This window comes from Emys orbicularis, chromosome 2 (genome assembly GCF_028017835.1).
Source record: "Emys orbicularis isolate rEmyOrb1 chromosome 2, rEmyOrb1.hap1, whole genome shotgun sequence".
In the NCBI taxonomy this organism is placed as follows: Eukaryota; Metazoa; Chordata; order Testudines; family Emydidae; genus Emys; species Emys orbicularis.
Window position 1 is genome coordinate 76,822,332 of NC_088684.1, and position 21,101 is coordinate 76,843,432.

At 42.8% G+C, this 21,101-nt stretch overlaps 1 protein-coding gene across 2 annotated transcripts in view; it reads left to right on the forward strand.

Moving 5' to 3' along the window:
- The first annotated feature begins 526 nt into the window (after positions 1–526).
- The window catches only part of GAREM1 (GRB2 associated regulator of MAPK1 subtype 1), a 141,537-nt gene continuing 120,962 nt past the window's right edge, over positions 527–21,101 (forward strand). For both annotated transcript variants that reach the window (XM_065399323.1, XM_065399324.1), the window contains exon 1: positions 527–647. In XM_065399323.1, the coding sequence (XP_065255395.1) occupies positions 527–647 (121 nt within the window). The remainder of the gene's footprint in view (positions 648–21,101) is intronic.

The following is a 21,101-nucleotide window of genomic DNA, read 5'->3' on the forward strand; positions in this document are numbered from 1 at the left end:
GCTGCCCGCTAGGGGCTCTGAGCAGCGGCTCCAGGCTGGCGGCTGCAGGTTGCCAGAGCGGTCAGAGGGGGGAGCGAGCGGGACAGACTTTGCACGGAGCTCCGGTGCCAGAGCCTCCCCAGTTCAGGGAGAGCAGGAGGGAGCCAGCCAGCCAGCCAGCCCGGCACTTTCCTTTTGGGAGCGGGGAGGAGCAGCAGCTGCGCAGGCGTCTCTCGCACCCTGTTGATTAGTCAGTGCTGGGATGGCGTTTCCTGGGCCAGTCGCAGCTGCGAGCCGAGCGGGGAGCAGCCCCGGGGGGCTGGAGGAGCAGCCGCAGCCGCTGGGCGGGTGTCACCTTGCGCTTCACCAAGCCTAGCATGTCCCGGGGAAGCGGAGGTGGAGGCGGAGGCGGCGGCAGCAGCTGCTGCAGCAGCCGCCGTTGAGCAAGGCGAGCTCCGTCCTGTTGGCTGCAGCACCCCGCCGGGCAGGAGCCGCCGCCGCCTGCCAGCCTGACTCCCCCTCCCCGGGCCCGGAGGCGGAAGGGAAGATGGACCCGGGCCCCTCGCTGGGATCCAGTCTCAAGGATGTGAAGTGGAGCGCGGTGTCCGTCCCCTTGGACCAGCTGGTTAGCACCTACCGGCTGCCCCAGCTCGTGCGGCTGGACAGCGGTGAGTAAAGCCCCGGGCCGCCGGGGGACGGGGACCAGGGCTGGGAACAGCAGCCGCCCATTAACTATTAACTTCTGCAGACTCGGCGGGCGGGAATGGCTCCTCCGGCACATCCCGCGCCTGCAAGGCAGGGGGAGACTCCCCGGAGCGCGCGGCGCGGCCCCTGCACGGCTGGGGGGCTGCCCGACCCGGGGCACAGGCGTGAAGTGACTTGCCCGGGGACCCCCAGCTTGCCACGGGCAGAGCTGCGGACAGAACCTAATCGTAGCCCGCCGCCTTTTGGACCTGCGCTTCTCCAGCTGTTCCATCCTCACAGGTCCAGGGGTCCTCTCAGTGACTTGGGTCCCAGCACGTTTCCTTGCGGCCTGCTCTCATCTCTGGGGCCACAAGCTTCTGCCAGGGATGGATTCTGACAGGAGTGTGTGAAATACCTCTTTTTCAGTTAGCCTTGGTTTGCAAAAAGACATTGAATGCTTTCTGGAAGGAACTGCATGTCTCTTGTGGGTCTGGGGCTGCTTCATTTATTGGGGTGCAAGTAATCCATCATTAACTGTGGAAAATGCAGAAGTGAGGGGATGTTTATAAGGTTAACGATTAGCTCCAAGAGTTTCTAGCTTGGAAAAATGTTACCCCCATAAAAATTCAGATTCTGGTTCTGAGGGTGGGGAGAACTGCAGAATGCTACAACATACTAAAACTGCATTTGTTTTGCACTCTTAAACCAGACATCTCTGCTTATTAGATGTTACAGTAGAGTTTTGGCTTTCACCATTTTCTTTCTGTAGTCTACTGGTTTAAACAAATTGGATCATGCTCTTTTGTGTGTGTGAGTTTGGGGAAGCTCAGTGAGTCCAATGTAATGTCAGTTGGGAATCTTTGAGAGTAAAAAAAATACATGGTTAAAAATCTAGGAGGACATTTGCAACACCTAAAGCTCAATCCTGTGATTACATGTTGTGGAACATACATCAAGGCCAAGGTACAAGGAATATTAAATAAACCAAGTAGTCTAAGCCATAAATGTTCATCATGTTAATGTTGATTGAAAGGGCAACAGACCTGTTAAAAAAAGGTTACATGAGAAGTCTGTAAATCTCAAAGAAAAGGAACTTTTTATTACTATACCTCTACCCCGATATAACGCGAATTTGGATATAACGTGGTAAAGCAGCGCTCCGGGGGGGCGGGGCTGCGCGCTCCAGCGGATCAAAGCAAGTTCAGTATACCGCGGCTTCACCTATAACGCGGTAAGACTTTTTGGCTCCCGAGGACAGCGTTATATCGGGGTAGAGGTGTATTTACTTGTATGCTAACCTACAGTCTCTAGGTCAGCATATTATTTTCTATTAAAATCTGGAAATTAGAAGTTATGCCCCTGATAGAATGGCTAGTAGAGCAACATGCTACCACATGAGACAAGAATTTGGGAATGATATTTGGTATTGCTGCTCCTTGAAGGTTTGGAGTGTCATGGAAATAATCGTAGATTTTCAGAGACCAGCAACTGGTGGTCATAAAAGTATTATGCCAGTCACAGAGAGAGAGTTCAGGAGGTAGAACTTGGGTGAGAGGGATCAGTCCAGCGAGAGCAGCTCAGGAGGTACAAAAACAATGGCTTCTTCTTGGCCCAGTACAAATGTAGGAGTGATTGGTTTTCCCTTGATGGTATAGGAAGACAGCTCATGTTTGGGTGCCTGTTGCAGCAGTTACGGTACTTTCAACGTGTCATCTATGAAGTGACATGGAGGGTTTGAGTACCAAGTTTTGCCTTTGACTTAAAAGTTGTCCTTTTATGGCTTTGAGACTGGGCCAACATGCTTAAGTAATATCTCAGCTTACTTTATCTGCTCATCCACACTGGAATCAGCCTATTGCTTACCTGTCATCATAATCCTGAGGTGATGGGAGCCAGAGCTTTTTGTAACTCTGCCCCTTAATTATGCAGTATCTTTCCTATATCGCTTTGTAGTCCTTGTGTCCTGATGGTCAGAAGTAGGGTGAAGAAAAGATTTTCCGCCTTAACTGCTGATTAGTTTTATAGTATTACATCACAGGGCACTGCAATATTTGTGTGAAAACTGTTATGTTAATGTAACTTGTAGTGTAGTAACACCTTCTGTGACTTGAAGCAGCTAAGATGGCCTCCGACAGTTGTGCTTAAGATTGTCAGGTTGCTGGAAGCAATTCCAGATGTAATATGTCTCTTGATAATCTCATAATTCTCTCCCAGGCTTATGTGATGTATGCTTCTTCTTCTTCATCTTTGTTGACTTGCCATCATTGTTGATGTGACCTTTTTTGACTGCCAAATTCACAGTCCATTTTGGTCAATTTCACAGTCATAGGATTTAAAAAATCGTAGATTTCAGGATTTCAGCTATTTAAATCTGAAATTTCACTGTGTTGTAATTGTAGGGGTCCTGACTGAAAAAGGAGTTGGGGGGGGGGGGAGGTTTGCAAGGTTATTGTAGGGGGGTTGCGGTACTGCTACCCTTACTTCTGTGCTGCTTTTCCAATGGTGGCGCTGCCTTCAGAGCTGGGCAGCTGGAGAGAGGTGGCTGCTGGCCGAAAGCCCAAAAGTAAGTGCATGGTATGTTATTGCCACTCTTACTTCTGTGCTGCTGCCTGCAGAGCTGGGCCCTCAGTCAGCAGCCGCCATTCTCCAGCCACCCCGCTCTGAAGGCAGCAGCACAGAAGTAAGGGTGGCATGGTATGGTATTGCCACCCTTATGTCTGCGCTACTGCGGCCAGTAGCCGCCGCTCTCTGGCTGCCCAGCTCTGAAGGCATCTCAGAAGTAATGGTGGCAATACTGCGACCCCCCCCCCCCTAAAATAACTTTGTGGGTCCCCACTGCAACTCCCGTTTAGGTCAGGACCCCCAATTTGAGAAATGCTGTTCTCCCCTACAAAAACTGTACAGTATAGGTTAAAAGCACACAAAATACCAGATTTCACTGGGGGAGACCAGATTTCATGGTCCATGATGCATTTTTCATGGCCGTGAATTTGGTAGGGCCCCACTTATTAGAAGGGCACTGGAAGCTTTTTGGGAGCAGGGAGAGCTCTTGGAAATAAAATTATTATTGGCCTCATGCCCCAATGCTTCTCTCTCTCTCTCTCACCCCTCTTTCCCCCCCCGCCCCATCTCCCTTGATTTGTTGTTTGTGTCTTGTTTTTGGAAGTGGTGAGAGGAGTTTCTTATAGTTATTGAGGCACAGATACTGCTCAACCTTGCACTTAGATCTTTCTGCATCTCTTTAGAGGTCTCTGTGCGTTAGCTTGCGGTGTCACAGAGATGGCAGTCACAAAAGTCAGTGTCTTATAAAGAATGCAGACAAGATTAAGACTCCCTCACTGGTACCAGAGAGTGTTTTCTGCCTCAAAGGGGATTGTCTTAGAATGGGAGGGAGGGAGGAAGCGGTGAACCAGAGACCAGAGCTTTGTCCCCTGAAGTGAGAAAGTAGAGTTTGTGTGATATTTATACGAGTGGCTGAAAGACTTGTCATTCCAGGTCCTCTGTCTACACCCTGGATAACAAAGCCACTTATGGGAATCTGACAGAGGACATCTCTGAATTAAGGATAGGAGAAACCAAAGGCAAAACCTATTGCTAACATGCATCCTCTGAAGTTTCAGAGTAGCAGCCGTGTTAGTCTGTATCCGCAAAAATAACAGGAGTACTTGTGGCACCTTAGAGACTAACAAATTTATTAGAGCATAAGCTTTCGTGGGCTACAACCCACTTCTTCGGATGCATATAAACTCTGAAGTTTAACACTCTTTGTAACTTGGACAGGTAACACCAATTCTATCAGGTTGCATTGGGTTTTTAAAGTGAGCTTCACTGAAAATATTCACAACTTGTAAACACATCTGCCAACATTTTACAAACCTTGGTGCCTGAAGTTAGTTAGCCTAAAACTGGCCTGATCTAAAAACAGTGTTGAGTATCCACAAATCCCATTGTAGTCAATGGGGAGCTGCATGTGCTCTGCCCCCTTTAAAATTCAAGCCACTTTTAGTTAGGTGCCTATATTCAGGTGCCCTAGGTTTAAAATGTTGGCTACTTGAGTCTCCTCAACCAGCTGCTTTTCCCTTAGTTTACTTTTAACAAAAATTAACACTCTTTGGGGGAGTAGCAGGGGGAGTAGGAAGAGGGATTGAGGAGCTGGAGATTTTTTTCATATGTCAGTGTTTGTAAGACTTCATTTTTCTTGTTTTTGAACAGTTGCTGTCTTGAAGTTTTCTAGCGATGTGGAGATTATTGTAATGTTGTCTTCTCATCTCTTTTGTGATTTAGGTCTTAGAAAAATGGAATTATTAAATTGTTTGAGTGCAAGAACTTCACTGCTCTGTTGTCAGGGACTGTCTACCCTGTGAGGAGAACCAGGGTGATGCGAATTGCCGAGCGCACCAAAGTGTTGCCGTCTAACTGCCCCCCATGGACACTGCTGGCATGAACTAAAAGCATCCTCTTTCAGACAGGACAGTGTCAATGCGAACTAAGTACATTTTTAGTTTGCACCAACAGCATCCACACAGGGCATTGAAAGTACAACACTTAGGTGCGCTCTGCAGTTTATGCCCCTGTAGTCTGCGCTGTGGTGCAGTATAGACATAGCTTTAGTATCATCATGTCTGATGACTTCAAACTGTGAATAAAGTGAAAATGAATGAATGAAGTCACATTTCTTGTGCCAGAATCGCCTATAACTTAGAATGCAGATATGAACATCCTGGGAGAATATTCCCTCCAAATAGTTCTACTTGCTCTGTAAGCACAGTTACATACACCGGAAATGATAAAAATACAGCTGATGTGAAACAGAAACATTTATTGTCCAGAATCAAGATCTGAAATATTTACCTGAACTAAAGCTACTTTTGGGTTAGGGAGAGTGGGTTTGGGGGGTTTCCTTGGGGTGGGGAGGAGTGAGGGAAGAAGAAATCTGCCTAGTTATATATAAACTGCACATGGTAGTAGTTAGGCTGTGACATCTCACCTCAAACTGAAATTAAAAGATATATATTCATAGCTTCTGATGAAAACTGGGCTAGTTCAAGCTGTTAGGAATATTTAGTTCCAATTTCTAAATAGCTTGCACTTGGTAATTCATCATAATGCCGCTAAAGTGGTTAGTCCTCTGAAATATAGAATGGTCCTTAAAGATGGTAAATACTGCATTTCAGATGCTGTTGGTTTTGTGTCTTTATTAAGTGCCTATTGCCATAGCAATTGCTGGTATTTATTTATTTATATTTATATTTATATTTATATTTATATTTATATTTATATTTATATTTATATTTATATTTATATTTATATATATATATATATATATATATATATATATATATATATATATATATATATATATATATATATATATATATATATATATATATATATATATATAAATATAAAAAAAGCTACATTGTCACCTTAACAAGTGACAGTACTTTGACTGCTATTACCATGCATGTTGCCAGTATGTCTTAACAGGCTAAATATTAATAGAAAACCCAAGGTAACCAAGTGCAAACACAACTAACAAACACTAAGCTCACCAAATTGGCTCTGTCAGACCAAGGAGAACAAGTTTAAAAAACAGTAAGAACTGGATGAGAGAGTCCTGCCTCCGCCCCCTGAATTACACTCTAGGAGATGGAATCCTGGCCTCATTGAAGTCAGTGGGAGTTTTGCCATTAACTTCCAAGGGGAAAGGATTGCACCCCAGGATCTAACAGCAAAAATACCTTTATATGACCTTTACTCGCACTGCAGGGTATTAGGCGAGAGCAGGTCTCTGAGGTAATGTTGTCTCAGCCTGTTCAGGGATTATAAATAGACAACAAATTACTTAACTTTAGACCTTTCTGGTGAGTTATAATACTATCTTCTTTATCTGCTAAATGAGTCAAAACTCCATGTAGAGCTTATCCTAATTTTCTCAAGGTTTTTGAAATTTCTGGTAGCACTGGTGTAGTCTAAGGATAATCTCGGAAGCCGGAAGAAAAATGCTATTAAGACTAAGAAGTGGAAAATTATGCTTTGGTTAAAGAGTTAAACTGCATGGCTTTTTGGCAGCAAATGGTGAACTCCATGTCTGGCATTCAAATCCAGCTTTTGTTTTTAAATAGGAAAATTCAATGTCCTACTGTTGTCTTATTTATTAGGACTCCTGTCATCCTAGCACCATTGTTAACTTTTGACAGCTTGCTATTGTTTGTTTTTTATCCCCAAGGAGGGACCTGGGACCACATTCCCTCTCAATTCCAGAGACTGGTCTCTCTCGCGATGAGATCACTATCACTGCAGTCTGCTTGTACTCATCCTGTGGATAAAAATATTTCCCGGTGCTGTCAGCTATTTAACAATCATCACTCCAGAAAAAATATTTAAAACGAATGATACTAGTGTTTTTAAAATCAAACATCCTGGCACTAGTCTGGCTGGGTAGATAGCCCAGCTTGAGGCACCAGTGTTCAGAAGTCACTTTTGGCTGTTCGCTGAGCCTAACTGAGAACACCACTCTGAATTCTTCTGGAGATAGTGTTGATGGATCACTATAAGTTATTAAGACTCAGGGGGAAATAATTTCTTTTGACTCGCAGCATAAATGCAATATTTGTGGTTGCTTTAAGGCAGACTGACTGAATTATGATGTGGATTTCAAGGAGGGAAAGCCTATGAAAAGGAGGGGTTGTGGAGTTGAGTGAAATATCTTATGAACCCTGTTTAAACTGTCTCTTAAAAACTGCACTGGGAGATACTTTACTTGATCTGGCTAGGCTTGAGGTTGCCAGGTTGCTGCTTGGGAGGAACAAGCTTTATTTATTACATTGTAAATCCTGTCCTCAATGAGGTACCACACCAGAGGTAACCTATTTTTAAAAAGGTGTTTAGAATCATAATAAGCGATTTAGAAATTAGAGATGGAAAAGACCTCGATCTACTCCATTCCCCTGTTAGTGCAAGATTGTTCCCTACAGCATGTGAAGTGTTTAGTCTAGTTCTAAATGATAAGATAGTGTTGTATGGTTTCGAGACAAAGAACATCACACTAAATAGAACAGTTTGACTATGTACATAGTGAACAATTGACATTGCATCCTTTTACAAACTCAGGGATATCCTTGAAATTGAGCAATGGTTTTATACTAAGAATTTCACTCCTCTGAGGTTTGTGTGGTATCGTTTATTGTGGATAATCTTCTTTCAAGAAACTATTGCAAAGTGCTGTAGTATTTGGAGGAGGTGGTAAGAACCACTTCCGAAAAACCAAAGTAGATCAAAAAGACGTGAGCCCATCGGAATGTACATGATCCAAACACCCATGCTGTGTGAGGCAAGCTATTGTACAGTGTGCAGGTAGGTGACGGTTCAGTGGGTAGGTAAAGCCTCCAGTTAGGAGAAGGCAAAAAGACAGGATGTACTTTGGAATTAGTGAAAGCTTACCTATGGCCTGACTTTTCCCCATAAGCATTGAGCAGCTCTGAAAAATCAGACCATTAATGTTTGAATTGCACATATGTCAATGCACACAGTTAATATAATCTTCCACCCTCTGCCCCACACACATACTTTCCCTCATGGTCTGCTGATTCCATCATCACAATTGAGTGAAAAAGCAGATGACTGCCTGCCACTAACCAGTGCTTGCTGTATTTTCCTTTCCAACAGGCAGAAACGTGTTCCAGAAACATTTTAGTGAAAAAGCTTTTAAATTGTTTTAAGTCTGCTGCTACCTTGGGGCATCTATGAAAATGATAGTGCCCTCCTGGAGTTGGAGTCCAAGTAACTTGGCAACACCTATTCTCAAGTGTAGAACAATCTTCCAGATGAGGTGGACTTGAGTTGACTAATGTGTCTCTGAATTTTAAAGCTAAAAACGCTTGTTGTTTGAGCCTCTTGTTCAGTAGCAACTTCAGATACAATAGTGTGTACTGTATGTTCTTGAATCAACATGCTACTTCTATTATTGTGGGCTCTTGATAATGCTCTGCTATGGTAGTCAAGGATTCAGAACAGTTTGTCCTAAGCTGCTATTTTCACATGCTCATAAGTGCTCAGATATCACAGGGATGGTACCTAGATAAAGGCACAAAATAGACCTTCTGTGCTGAAATTTTGCACTCTTGACCTGTGTACAAAGATTACCTTTTTAAAATAAAATATCTAAGGAACATCTCTCCAGCAAATTTTTAGTTCAGGAGTAGAGGAAAAAATATATATATATTTTTTTAAATGATGGCTCTGTTTTTTAATTATTATTGTTATTAAAAGAAATTTGTCAAAGTCTTCTGGGAGATTTAGTGCATTGGTTTGGTTTAATCTTTTAAAATATCACTTAGGACTGTGGTTCTCACCTTTTTTCATTTGCAAACTCCTTTGGACATTTCGAATGTGGACCCCTTTGGAAATCTATTGCGTGTGTGTGTGTGTGTGTGTGTGTGTGTGTGTGTGTGTGTGTGTGTGTGTGTGTGTATAGTTGAATTCTGTTCAGTTAGTTTTCAGTCTGTCTTTTGCGGACCCCTTAGAGCAGAGGTTCTCAAACTTCATTTTACCGTGACCCCCTTCTGACAACAAAATTAATACACGACCCAGGAGTTGGGACCGAAACCTGAGCCTGCCTAAGCCCCATTACTCGGGGGAGGAGGGGAAAGCCCGGGTGGGGGTGGGACAAAGCCAAAGAGCTTCAGCCCCAGGCAGGGGGCCTGTAACCTGAGCCCCGCTGCCCAGGGCTGAAGCCCTCAAGCTTTGGCTTCTGCCCTGCCTGGTGGGGCTCTAGGGTTGCTAGGTGTCCGATTTTTTTTTTTTTTTTTTTTTTTTTTTTTTTTTTTTTAGCGGAAAAGGGACCCATCAAAAAGGGACCCTGGTGGCTCCGGTCAGCACTGCTGACTGGGCCATTAATGGTCCGGTCATTGGGGCTAAGGCAAGCTCCCTGGCTCCGCGAGGCTCCCAGAAGCAGCGGCATGTCCCCCCCTCCAGCTCCTATGCGTAGGGGCAGCCAGGGGGCTCAGTGTGCTGCCCCTGCCCCAAGCGCCAGCTCTGCAGTTCCCATTGGCTGAATTGCAGCCAATGGGAGCTGCGGGGGCTGTGCCTGTGGATGGGGCAGCGCGCAGAGCTGCCTGACCGTGCCTCTGCATAGGAGCCGGGGGGGTGGGAGGGAGGGAACGTGCCGCTGCTTCCGGGAGCTGCCTTAGGTAATCGCCAGCCTACATCTCTGACCCCCTCCTGTGCCCCAACCCCCTACCACAGCCCTGATGCCCCTTGCACTCCCCTGAACCCCTCAATCCCAGCCTGGAGCCCCCTTCTGCACCCCAGACCCTTCATCCCCAGCTGGAGCCTGCACGCCTCTGGCACCCCAACCCCCGGGCCCAGCCCTGATGCCCCTCCCACCCTTCAAACCCTTCAGCCCTAGCCTGGAGCATCCTCCTACACACCAACCCCCTCATCCCCACCCCAGAGCCCGCACCCCTAGCCGGAGCCCTCACCCCCCCTGCACCTCAACCCCCTGCCCCAGCCCGGAGCCCCCCTACTGCACCCTGAACCTCTCATTTCTGGTCCCACCTTGGAACCTGCACCCCTAGCCCTGACCCCCCTCCCATACTCCGAAACCCAGACCTGAGTCCCCTCGTGCACTCCAGAACCTGAACCCCCAGCTGGAGCCCTCACCCCGTCCTGCACCCTGACTCCCTGAGCCAGCCTGATGAAAATGAGCAAGTGAGTGAGGGTGGGGAGAGTGAGCGAGAAAGGGGGAAGATGGAGTGAGAGAGGGATGGGGCCTCGGAGATGGGGCAGGGCAAGGGTATTCGGTTTTGTGTGAGTAGAAAGTTGGCAACCCTATGGGGCTCAGGCTTCGGCCTCAGGCCCCAGCAAGTCTAAGCCAGCACCGGTGACCCCCTTAAAACAGGGTCATGACCCACTTTGGGGTCCTGACCCGCAGTTTGAGAACTGCTGCCTTAGACATAGTCCAGGGACCCCAGGGTCTGCGGACCACAAGTTGAGAACCACTGACTTAAGGACACAAATTTAAGGTAAACTCAATCAGAAACTAAGATAGGATGCCCAAGTAAGTAGGATAGTTCTTAAGAAACTAAAAAAAGGGTTGTGCAATGGTTTGTGTATTGTTGTTTCAAATGGTTGTAATAAAGCATGACACAAGGGACTAGCATTAAAACTGACATGGGAAAGAAGTTAATATTTTTAATACCTTTATGGGTCAAGGTGTTCCTGGTAATTTTAATTAAATGAATTCAGCACTCTTGTAGTAGTCCGGTGAACTTAACGGAACATGCTGAAAAGAAATGCTACAGAATATGGGACAACATGGTATAGCAATTAATTTTAGTAACAGGAGCTATGTTCCAGGAATTCCACCTGTGGTTTGACTGCAGCACGAATATTGGTATTTTGGCATAGTGAATAACTAGCTGTCAAGATCTGAGAATCTCTTACAGGAAAATACTCATCATATTAATAACACACATACTGCATATGACTCAAAAAACAAACTTCATAAAACACTGTGTGCCAAATTACTTAAATCTCTTGAATTTTATATTTATGGTACTTTCTGTTAGTTTAACTATGCTATTTACATGTTGTTCTTACTTGTACAGCCTGCATTTTCCATACTATATATAGCTCTGTAGCTAGTCATGGTACTTTTTATAAGCAAATGTACAATAAAGACAGTGTTCCTGCTCTGAGAGCTTTGTGCTGTAATTTAGACTTAAAATACAACACAATGATGAAGGACGATGGTGTGTGAGGAGGTAGGGAAGTATGTTCATGTTGAGCAGATCAAATGTTGCCTAGACTGTTTTGGAAAACTAGCAAATCAACTGCAGGTTTTGTAGGGAAAAATCATCCACCCCCATTCATGGAGTGGTGTGAATAACTGGAAGTCACAGAGCTAATTACATTTTAAATTGATTTACATCCTTATGTCCTTGTTCTTGGAAGAACACTTTCAAGTATCGGTATACAATTATTGAAAATGCAAACTTCTATTTGCTGAAAAGACCCAAATCTCTCTTCCTTCCCCCCTCCCCACCCCAGTTGAAGGTTATAGCCACATCACGCATTTTACATCTGATCATAAAACATTCACTTTTGAAATTGTGCCCATGTAATTGTGTTATGGTCATACTTGTCTGTTCTCAGTCTTCAAATTTGAAACTTGTTCATATTTGTTCTAGGAAAAAAATGTCGATCCTCTGTGGATGGTGAGTAGGAAAGATGAGAGGCTCATTGAAAACGTACCTCCCTCAGATCATAATACAAGATATGACTAGCTATGTATGTGTATGGTACCACACAGTGTTCAGAGAGTGGGTGTGGCTAGCAGCAAGCCGCAAAACTACAGCAAGTACCATTCCAGTGTAGGTGAAAGACAGTATATAGGAAAGTAAACACTTTAATTAAAAAAACAAAAATTATAGTGCTCAATAGTAAAAGTGCTTTGTGAATTGTGGGTATTATTCTCCCTCCACCCTCTTAGAGATAGGGAAGTTGGCCATGGAGATTTTTGTTTCTCAATATTGTATGCTGCTTGACAAAAGTGGAATCTTTTCTCCTTTCTACATTTTTTTTAAAAATCGTTACGTAGAAAAGTTTAAAAAGAAGATGATGATTTTTTGCCCTTAATAATATGCATTTGAGACTTGGCTTATAGGAAGGATGGTTTGGGTTTTAATAAATACTTCCAGTTTGCAGTTGAACTAGAAAAATAATTAAAAGGATACAACAAGATAAATTTTTATTCAGGATTAAAGCTATAACTCAGTTTTACCCTTCCGATGGGCATGATGCAGTAGTTTGAGTTATGTTGCCCTGCTTGGGCAATAAAAATGAGATAATGGGTGTTGTGCACACAGACCTGGTAGAGCTCAGCCTCGTGAGCATCCAGCTAGAGGATTATGATTGGAGTACACCACACTGGGCCCCATCTGCTCTTTAAGCTTCCTGAGCCTGAGCAGAGTGCAGGCCCTGGCCCTGGCTGGGGTTTCTAGGCCTACTCTCAGGGTATAGATCCTCTGTCTAGCACCCCCTTCTGAGAGCTGGGATACCAACTGCCCAGACCCTGGGACCAGCGCTGACCCCTCGGACTGCCTTATAGCTTAAGCATGTCCTCTCCCCCTACTCCAGATGTGTGGTGCTTTGGGTTTACAGTGTTTTCTCTGGGGCAACAGAACTTTGCACAGGATGCTAAACACCATTACTCTGTATCTAGCATAAGAGATACACAGACCTAGACAAAATGATAACACCTATATGCATTTCCATGCCTCAGTTTCTTCAGTGCTCTGACGAGTTCTTTGGGTGTGGGCAGAGTCCTCTGGGGGATCCAGAATCTTTCTCCTGTAGCTCATGGAGTCCTTCTCCTTCTCAAGATCAGCTCACTTTCCTTTGCCCTTGGCTGGTCCTTCAGGTAAATAGGACATCTCTCCTATAATAGCATGCCCCTCTCTCCTGCCAAAAGTGTCCTGTGTCTTGCTTTGTGATTCCCTCAAGTTTATAGGTCGTGCCATATGGATCTTTTGTTCTGCTGCTGGGAATTGTCCACTTCCCCTCTCTATAGAGAAGTAGGAGGAACTAGCTTCCCAAGTGTTTCCACTTGAGTGGGTGACCCTTTAAGATCTAACAACCAACCATGGTACCTGATTTGGTAGGTACGTGCTGTGGCCTCCATCATTTGCTGAAAAGGGCAACATTGAGGCATTCCATGATTCAACAATTTCTCAACATAGACATGTTCCCCAAATCATCACATGAGGAGTAATGTAAATGATTTTACTAAAACGAGCTACCCTAAGCATGACGTGCTTCGTTACACTGAAGTCTCTGTAACTTTCTGGTTTTGTTTGTTGCCGTGAATGGGGTTGCGTATGAACAAGACCTACTTAAAGCATAAGTGAAATTACAAGCCCTTCTGGCCTCTTTTGTCAGTATATGCAGGCTTTGACTTGTGCTAAAAGTCCATATGAAGTTTTGTCTTGTGAGTTACTAGTGTACAGTAACATTTCTTCTATTCTAATGCAAACTGATTTTGAGTCTTTGTACCCACTTCCAGAATGAACTAAAAGCACATGTGGGATATAAAAAACAGTCTAGCTAGAGAGTAATGATGACTTCTTCCTTTTGGCTTGCAAAGCTTTGCCTGGACACTACCTACATCAGTTATTTTTTTCGTTTGGGCAGTCTGTCCAAGGTACTGTCAAGTTCAAACAGTGGTCCTGGTGGTCTTCAAACAGGGATCAATGCTTCACAACGATAGACTCCCATGAGAAGTGAGCATGACGTCTTTGTTCCCAGCACCATTAGCCCAGAAAGCAAGTGGCCTTGTTATAGAATATGTTCAGAGAACATATTCGTGTAAATGGCATTTTAAAATATGAAATATAAATAGCTGACAACAAGACAGCTTAAAACAATTCCTCAACTTGCTTGCCTGGCTCAGGAAAAGCCAGAATGAATAGATGGGGCTTACAGTAACAAAGTTAGGCTTAATTGGCCCATCAGAGGAAGCACATCCTATATTTTAAGTCTTGGAAGCTAACATGATGTTCATAATATGGGCCTCCTGTGTCTAAGGAGAGCTAGTAAGTTTCCTAACTGATCTTTGCTTCCAGTCAGCTTCTCCATTCTTGATCCTATTAAGGCAAGTCAAACAATCTTTTTTGTTATTTTGTTTTATTTATTTTAATGTTTAGTATTACCAGCCCCAGTCAGCCAAAAATCATGGTACTTAGAAAAAGGATAAGTTTGGGGTTCTCTGCCTTTATTTTATTTTGAGTTTTTAGTTTTCACGTTTTCAAGCTTTTCACAATAGTGAAGGCTAGAAACTTTTTTTAAATGATAGCTGAAATTCTCACGTAATCATATGACTCTAAAGATGACACTTCTTAAAGCACTAAATATCAGGAGACTTGGACAAAATAGAGTGGGCAACACTGTTTACTTCCAAACATGCTGCTAAGTATTAAGTCAGCTGTTTAATTAAAGGATTTGTTAAGACTTCCCACAGCAGTGCGTGAGAAACCATGCTAATGGTTCTGCTCTTGGATCAGTGTTATAGCTAGATGTTATGCACATACAGTATAGCAAAGTTTGAATTGCCTCCTATGATGAGCAACATTAAGGAATAGAGTGGTGGCTTAGTACACTTTCTGTTGCTGTCCTGTGTTTTGGAATGCAAGCGGTAACGTTGGGACATTATTGCAGAGAAAGACTTTTCTGTGTGGTGATGGTGGGAGGGTTGCGTGTGTTGAAAGATTTGCTCCATGTCATTTGGCTTGTGTTCATAAAAAGGAAACACTTCCGATTCTCTGGGATGTTTCTTCAAAAGATTTAAAACAAACACAAACAAAAACCTTAATGAAGCCTAGATTGTTACTCTTGGCTTTTTGCTTGGTGGGTCATAAACACAAACTGAATCAAAACACCAAGGGAGAAATCCTGGTCTCATTGAAAACAATGGGAGATTTGTAATTGATTTCACTGGGGCCGGAATTTCACCCTAAGTGTCTTGTTAGCCAGAAATCTGAATACTTAAAATATTTTTTACTTATATTAAGTGGTGGTTTGAACAGAACTTATGAGTCTCTGAGACCCAGGCCTGAAGCTGGAGAAAAGCTTCCATTGGAACAAGCTGGGATTTTCAATGGTGTTATGACCCAATGGGAAAAATCAGGCTTCATTTTATTCACTGGGACTGCTGTAGAACTCTGATCTTAAAAAAACAAAACTTTTCTGTCTCTGCTGGCTGGTGTGAGAGGAGTAGGGGGTAGGTAGTGCAATGGGTGCCAATGTGAGTTACGCTTGTGTTTGTCTACTGTATTGTATCCAGCTCTTGCAGGAGAGTTGGGGACTGAGGGGGCGAAAGCTTGATTCCTAAACTAGTTAACACACTGTGTGACCATAAGCAAGGGTGGATCAGGCCCTTACCGAGATAGGAGACCTCAAAGTAACTTATCGGTGCTGCAAGAAGTGTTGTTAGTGATTCTGTAGATGGCATTCTTCTCATTTGTTCAATACTGAACTGCAGGGGGTTGGGAGTATTATGGCATTCGATGTCTTGTCTCTCAGATGTGATTTTAAAATTTTGTTTCATCTTGACTAGTTGTGCTTACTGAAGATGCTGTTGGGCACGCTCTCTCCCTAAAAATATAGGGTTAATCATGGTGTCCTAGCTAAATTTCTTGTGATTAGATTCTGTCTACCTATGACTCCTCTGCTGTTCCATCTGGATGCTGCATTTCCCACTATCAGTTGTGTAGTGCTGCTTTCTCATGTAGCCTAGCAGTGCTTGTATTTGAGGGGCTGGTAAAGTGGGGTAGTTCAGAACTTAGAGAAGGGGAGAGGAATCCCATCTGGGTTCTATTCCCAGCTCTGCCATAGATTCAGCTACAACAACGTTGCATACATAGATTCATTCTGTCAGTTTGGGCAAGTCACTTAGTACTTTAAGACACACCAATGATGTTGCATGCTGGGAACAGCATTGTTCTCTAGGATCCGTGCAACCTTCTTTGCAGGGTATGCTTCCTTGGGTAGACTCTGTCGCTTTCCATTCCTGCAAGTTAGTTGCTGTAATTGACAACTCCTCCCCTTAGACACCACCCTGCAGCTTCAGTTGATTTTCTAATATGCAAATACAGTACTTGAGCTACAATACCTTTTGGAGTTGTACAAGAGCTTTCAAATGTTGGGGCCCTTGTACACTCTTTTCCTTTACTCTCCTTATTTAGCTAAGGCCAGTGTAAACAACCTTCTGATGTTTTTAACCTTTTATCATTGGCTTCTGTAAGTTAGCAAAGGTTTCTTTCTACAATATTTCACAATTTTCGTAGGGTGCTCTGTCAGCAAAAAAACAACTGTCAGTAATGGACCTTGACCTTGTTGCAAAACAATTGTTCATTGTCAATTGCATATCTCAACTTGACTTGGTTGTTGGCTGGATGATGGCATCATGATGTGTGTCTGTGTAACCGTTCCTGTATGGGCTTCAACATTCTACTTGCAACATTAGTACTTATGATGCAACCAAATACTTGTAATGGATTCCCAAGACACAACATTAAGGGTACTAATAATCTGGGTTTTCTTGTGATTAGAAGAACACCATCAATTTTAAAACTACACTTTGTACTTGTTATAAGTTACACTAAAGATTAGAGGGAATCCAGAAAAGATTTTTCACCCAGTTTGCTTACTGTGTGTATTTGACATGACTTTCCTCATTGTTTACCTTCTCCTTTCCTTTTGTTTTTTTGCCAGAAGAACAGAGAAGACACACCTTTCCTTTAAAAAACACAAACGTGATTGTAAAACCTCAAACTGATAGGGGAACTTAGGGATGGAGGAGCAGATGTGGTACCTGAAACTACTCATAAGAAGTGTGTGTGTGTGTGTGTGTGTTTGTGTATTTGACTAGATTGCAAGTTGATGGTGTCAATTTTAAAGAAAGCATTGGGGCTGTGATCCAACCACCACTCCTGATTGTCTCCATTAATAAGAACCAAGTATCTTTAAAGAAAATGCCTGAGTGTTAATACATTTGAAATACAGTCAGAATTATAGCTTTAAATATTTGTGGATTCTACAGAAAATGTATTGGAAAGACATTAAAGGTTTGAATAATACTGCCAGAAAGCTTAGTTACAAACAAGTCTAAGATATACCCACAATTTACATCCCATTCTCTCTGGACCCCTGCCTCAGAAGGTCTTGGTATCCTGAGGATGAGAAGGGGAACTATTTTAACTAATGTTGCCATGAGATTCCTTCATCATCCACTTCTTTCTTCTGACACTGATGACCAAGTCAGATGATGATTCTGTCAGGCACTCTATCCTAATTAGTTCATTTCAAATAAACAATTAAAATAACTAATGCAGAGAGATTTGTCCCATGTGTTGCATAATTAGATTAAAAAAGGACTTTCTCTTATTGCTCCTGGAATTTAAAACCTTCACTCTTTTTAACTGTTCCACGGTAGACTTGGATTTTAAGTGTTGAATAACTGAAATGTACATCTAAGTGTGATGCCTTGCAAAAAAGCTTCTGTGTACAACTACATTTCTTTATTTGCCCTGTTTTTCAATTGTTTGAAATAAGAAAATGATAGAAATAGAGGGGGAAACTAAAATCATAGCCTGTCACACTTGTTCAATTTGTTTCTTCTATGCTGAGAGAACTGTTCGCTAAAACGTTCCCACCTGCCCCCTTACACAACTGTCCTATTAGGTGCTGTAATGTCTCTTGGCAAAAATAAATTCTGATGTAGTCAAGGAACTGAAAACTACAGTGGTCTGAAATCCAATAAATGAGTGACAAAACAGCACTGCTGGTCTGAGCAACCAGTAGCAGTTTTAAAGACTGCTATCTTGTGAGCTACGAGAACCAGAAATGAGACACCATTGGAGAAATGTGAATCCTGGCTCTGGAGGTTCAAAATCTCTTGAAACTTTAAAATCATCTTCTAAAACCTAGTAAAACTAATACCTGTACTTCCACTGCCCTCTTCCAGCAAAGTCTGAGAGGCTGCGGAGTCTCAGGCTACTGCTGTGCATACAGTGACTGCTTATGGCACTCAAAAGGAGCTATGGCACAGAACAGCTGCTATTAAAAGTGCACCAGGAATTACTTATTACAGCAACAGTTTAGGTCTTTAAGAGTGTGTGAATGTGTGTGTGTGAGAGAGAGAGAGAGTACTATGATAGAGGCACAGATACTTAATTTTTGTGAAATTATTATAAATGTGTCCGTTAACAGTCAGTGAAATAGCAAAAACACTGAAGGGGTGAGAAAGGATCTTAACAAATTAGGTGAACCCCCCAGTAATGCCCCATACTTATGATTTCTCAGTGCTAGAAATGCTTGTTGTACCATTACACATACTTCCAAATACTTGTTCAGTACCAGTGACCAGAAGGCAAAGTTTCCAATCCTTGTCGACCTGAATGTATTGGAGTTTTTTTCCATATTGCTATGGGTATTGTTCTTCACAACACCAAATGTTTTAATTCCCTCCCCACATTCAAATACTTGTCAAAATGATATCATTCAATCAAATTCTTATCACAACTTACAGCTGGAATATTCATCACATTTTACTCTTAAACTCTTTCTTTTCCTCATTATAAGTCTCTGGAATATGTTTGTATGGAAGAAATATGATGTGCAGCCTGTCAGTGGTGGTGAGATTAGATCCAGGGGGTACTGGATTAAGCAAATAACAAAACCAACCCACCCCCCACGGTTCTATAAAATTAAATACAGAATGAAACATTAATGCCTTATTAAGGTGCCTCATTTACACAACTGATGTAGACACAGTCTTTGGCAGTGGGTTCCAGACTTTTTCCGTCATGCCCCCCCCCCATTGAACATTCCTCCGTGCCCCCCACAGTTTGGGGAACACTAGTCTATGGTCTAAATTGGTAGCAAACTGTAGTGCTGACTTTTTTTAGTTAAGATTTTGATCTTATCAGAATTAAGCAGGAGAGCAGCTTGCATGCTCTCACTGATATTAAGAGAAATCCTATCCTCTTAATTTTAATACTCCGACTTTACAAGAAACGTGCATTTCTTCCTCCCCAAAATCTAAGCTTAGAAGTGGAATTACTCAAATCTTTTTTTCAGATTAGTTAAAAAGTAATCTGAGGGAATAAAGAGGCACCTGTTCTACAAGGGAGAAGTTGCTATGGTAATTCAGTATAACCATGCCATAGAAATAAAACATGATACATTGGTAACATTCTCCTAGGTCATGAGCTGGATGGGAAATAAACATTGATTAGCCTTTGGCTAGAAAAGATTGTCATGCTGTTTTCATTTGTGTGTGCTCTTTCCCAGCTGTTAAACCAAAGCTGGGCAGTTTGTGTGTTTGGAACATAGTAACTATCGTTTTAATTATACTGGAGTTGATATTTAAATGGAAAAGACTTTTTTTTTTTTTCTCGATGAGAAATATTGAACTGCTTCCAAATGGCTACATGCTACTGTGCATAGTAGAGATTTTGACTGTTCTACAGTACTCTGCAGTTTCATGGTAAACCTATCACCAGAATATCACACTTTCTACATTGTTTCCATCCCTTATTGTAAATAAGCTCAGAAAAGAGCATGTCCTCCAGTCTTACCCTTAATTTTGCATGAGAATTCACAGTATCCCTTCAATTAAAATTTTAGAATTTAATATATTGGCAAGTTGACCATCTCCTTCGGGATTCTATTCCACTGCTCAGTTGTTTTGTACTAAGGATTTTTTTTAAACTTTCCCACCATTGCTAACACCAATGCAATGTTTTAAAAACCCTGGCAAAGTTCCTCTGGCTGTCAACACCAGTTCACTCTTGTTTGGTGTAAGCAACAGTGAAAACTTTGCAAAAAAGTCTTGTTTTAGACCAGGCCTGTGAAGAACTTTTTCCTTATTATTTTTCTTTTCCGGTTTATGGCTGAGACTATAAGTTGCCTTCACTTGAACAGGTACTGATCATCATGTGTCCCCTCCCTCTTTTTTTAGACTCTAACTTCAGCTCCCCAGAATTCATTTTATTGAAATAAATCATACTTATTATATTTTTTGTTGCCCTTTCTATACTTTTCTCAACCCTTTTTTACAAAAAGCTGATTGGACTGGTCAGGGGATTGGTAATGGGATATAGTGCCTTTCAGGTTGGTCAGTCGAAGTCCTAGAACCAAGTGACCAAAATCTGCCCATAGACATGTACATACAGCTCTTGTTGACTTCAATGGGAATTGCACCTTCATATTTTAAGGGTGGAATTTGGCCCACTGAACAAAGATGGAGGCCATCTTGCCAACACAGGATTGCACTTTAGAGCAGCTCTGTCAGTCAGTATTGGCTCAAGAGTTGCTTGAGGTGTGAGAATTGACTATTTTAAAAGAAATACCTATTTGTGGTTTAAAAAAAATAGTCATCAGTGCTGCTGATTTGTAAAGATCGGTCTGAACTTGGATCCAGATTTTGCAGCTTGAGTCTCTCTCTGATCATTAATTGGTAAATTCACAGCTACACACTTTCCTTGGGTATCAAGAGATCAGAGGAATAACAAATTAAGTAGGAACCCTAGTGCTAGAGGCTGGTCAAACATTGACTGACATGTGGACCCACCAATAATAGGAGGTATGGATTTTGTGTTTGGCATAATCTAAGGCTGTGTCTAATTCTGTTGCTCTGGGACTGGAATACCATGGTACTGAGTATGGTATAAATACCTAGATATGGCATGAAGTCTGCCCAGAGGAGATTGACAGGGCCACCCAGAGGATTCAGGGGGCCTGGGGCAAAGCAATTTTGGGGGCCCCTTCCGTAAAAAAAAGTTGCAATACGATAGAATACTGTATTCTCGTGGGGGCCCCTGTGGGGCCCGGGGAAAATTGCCCCACTTGCCCCCTTCCCCTCCCCACCCCCCCCC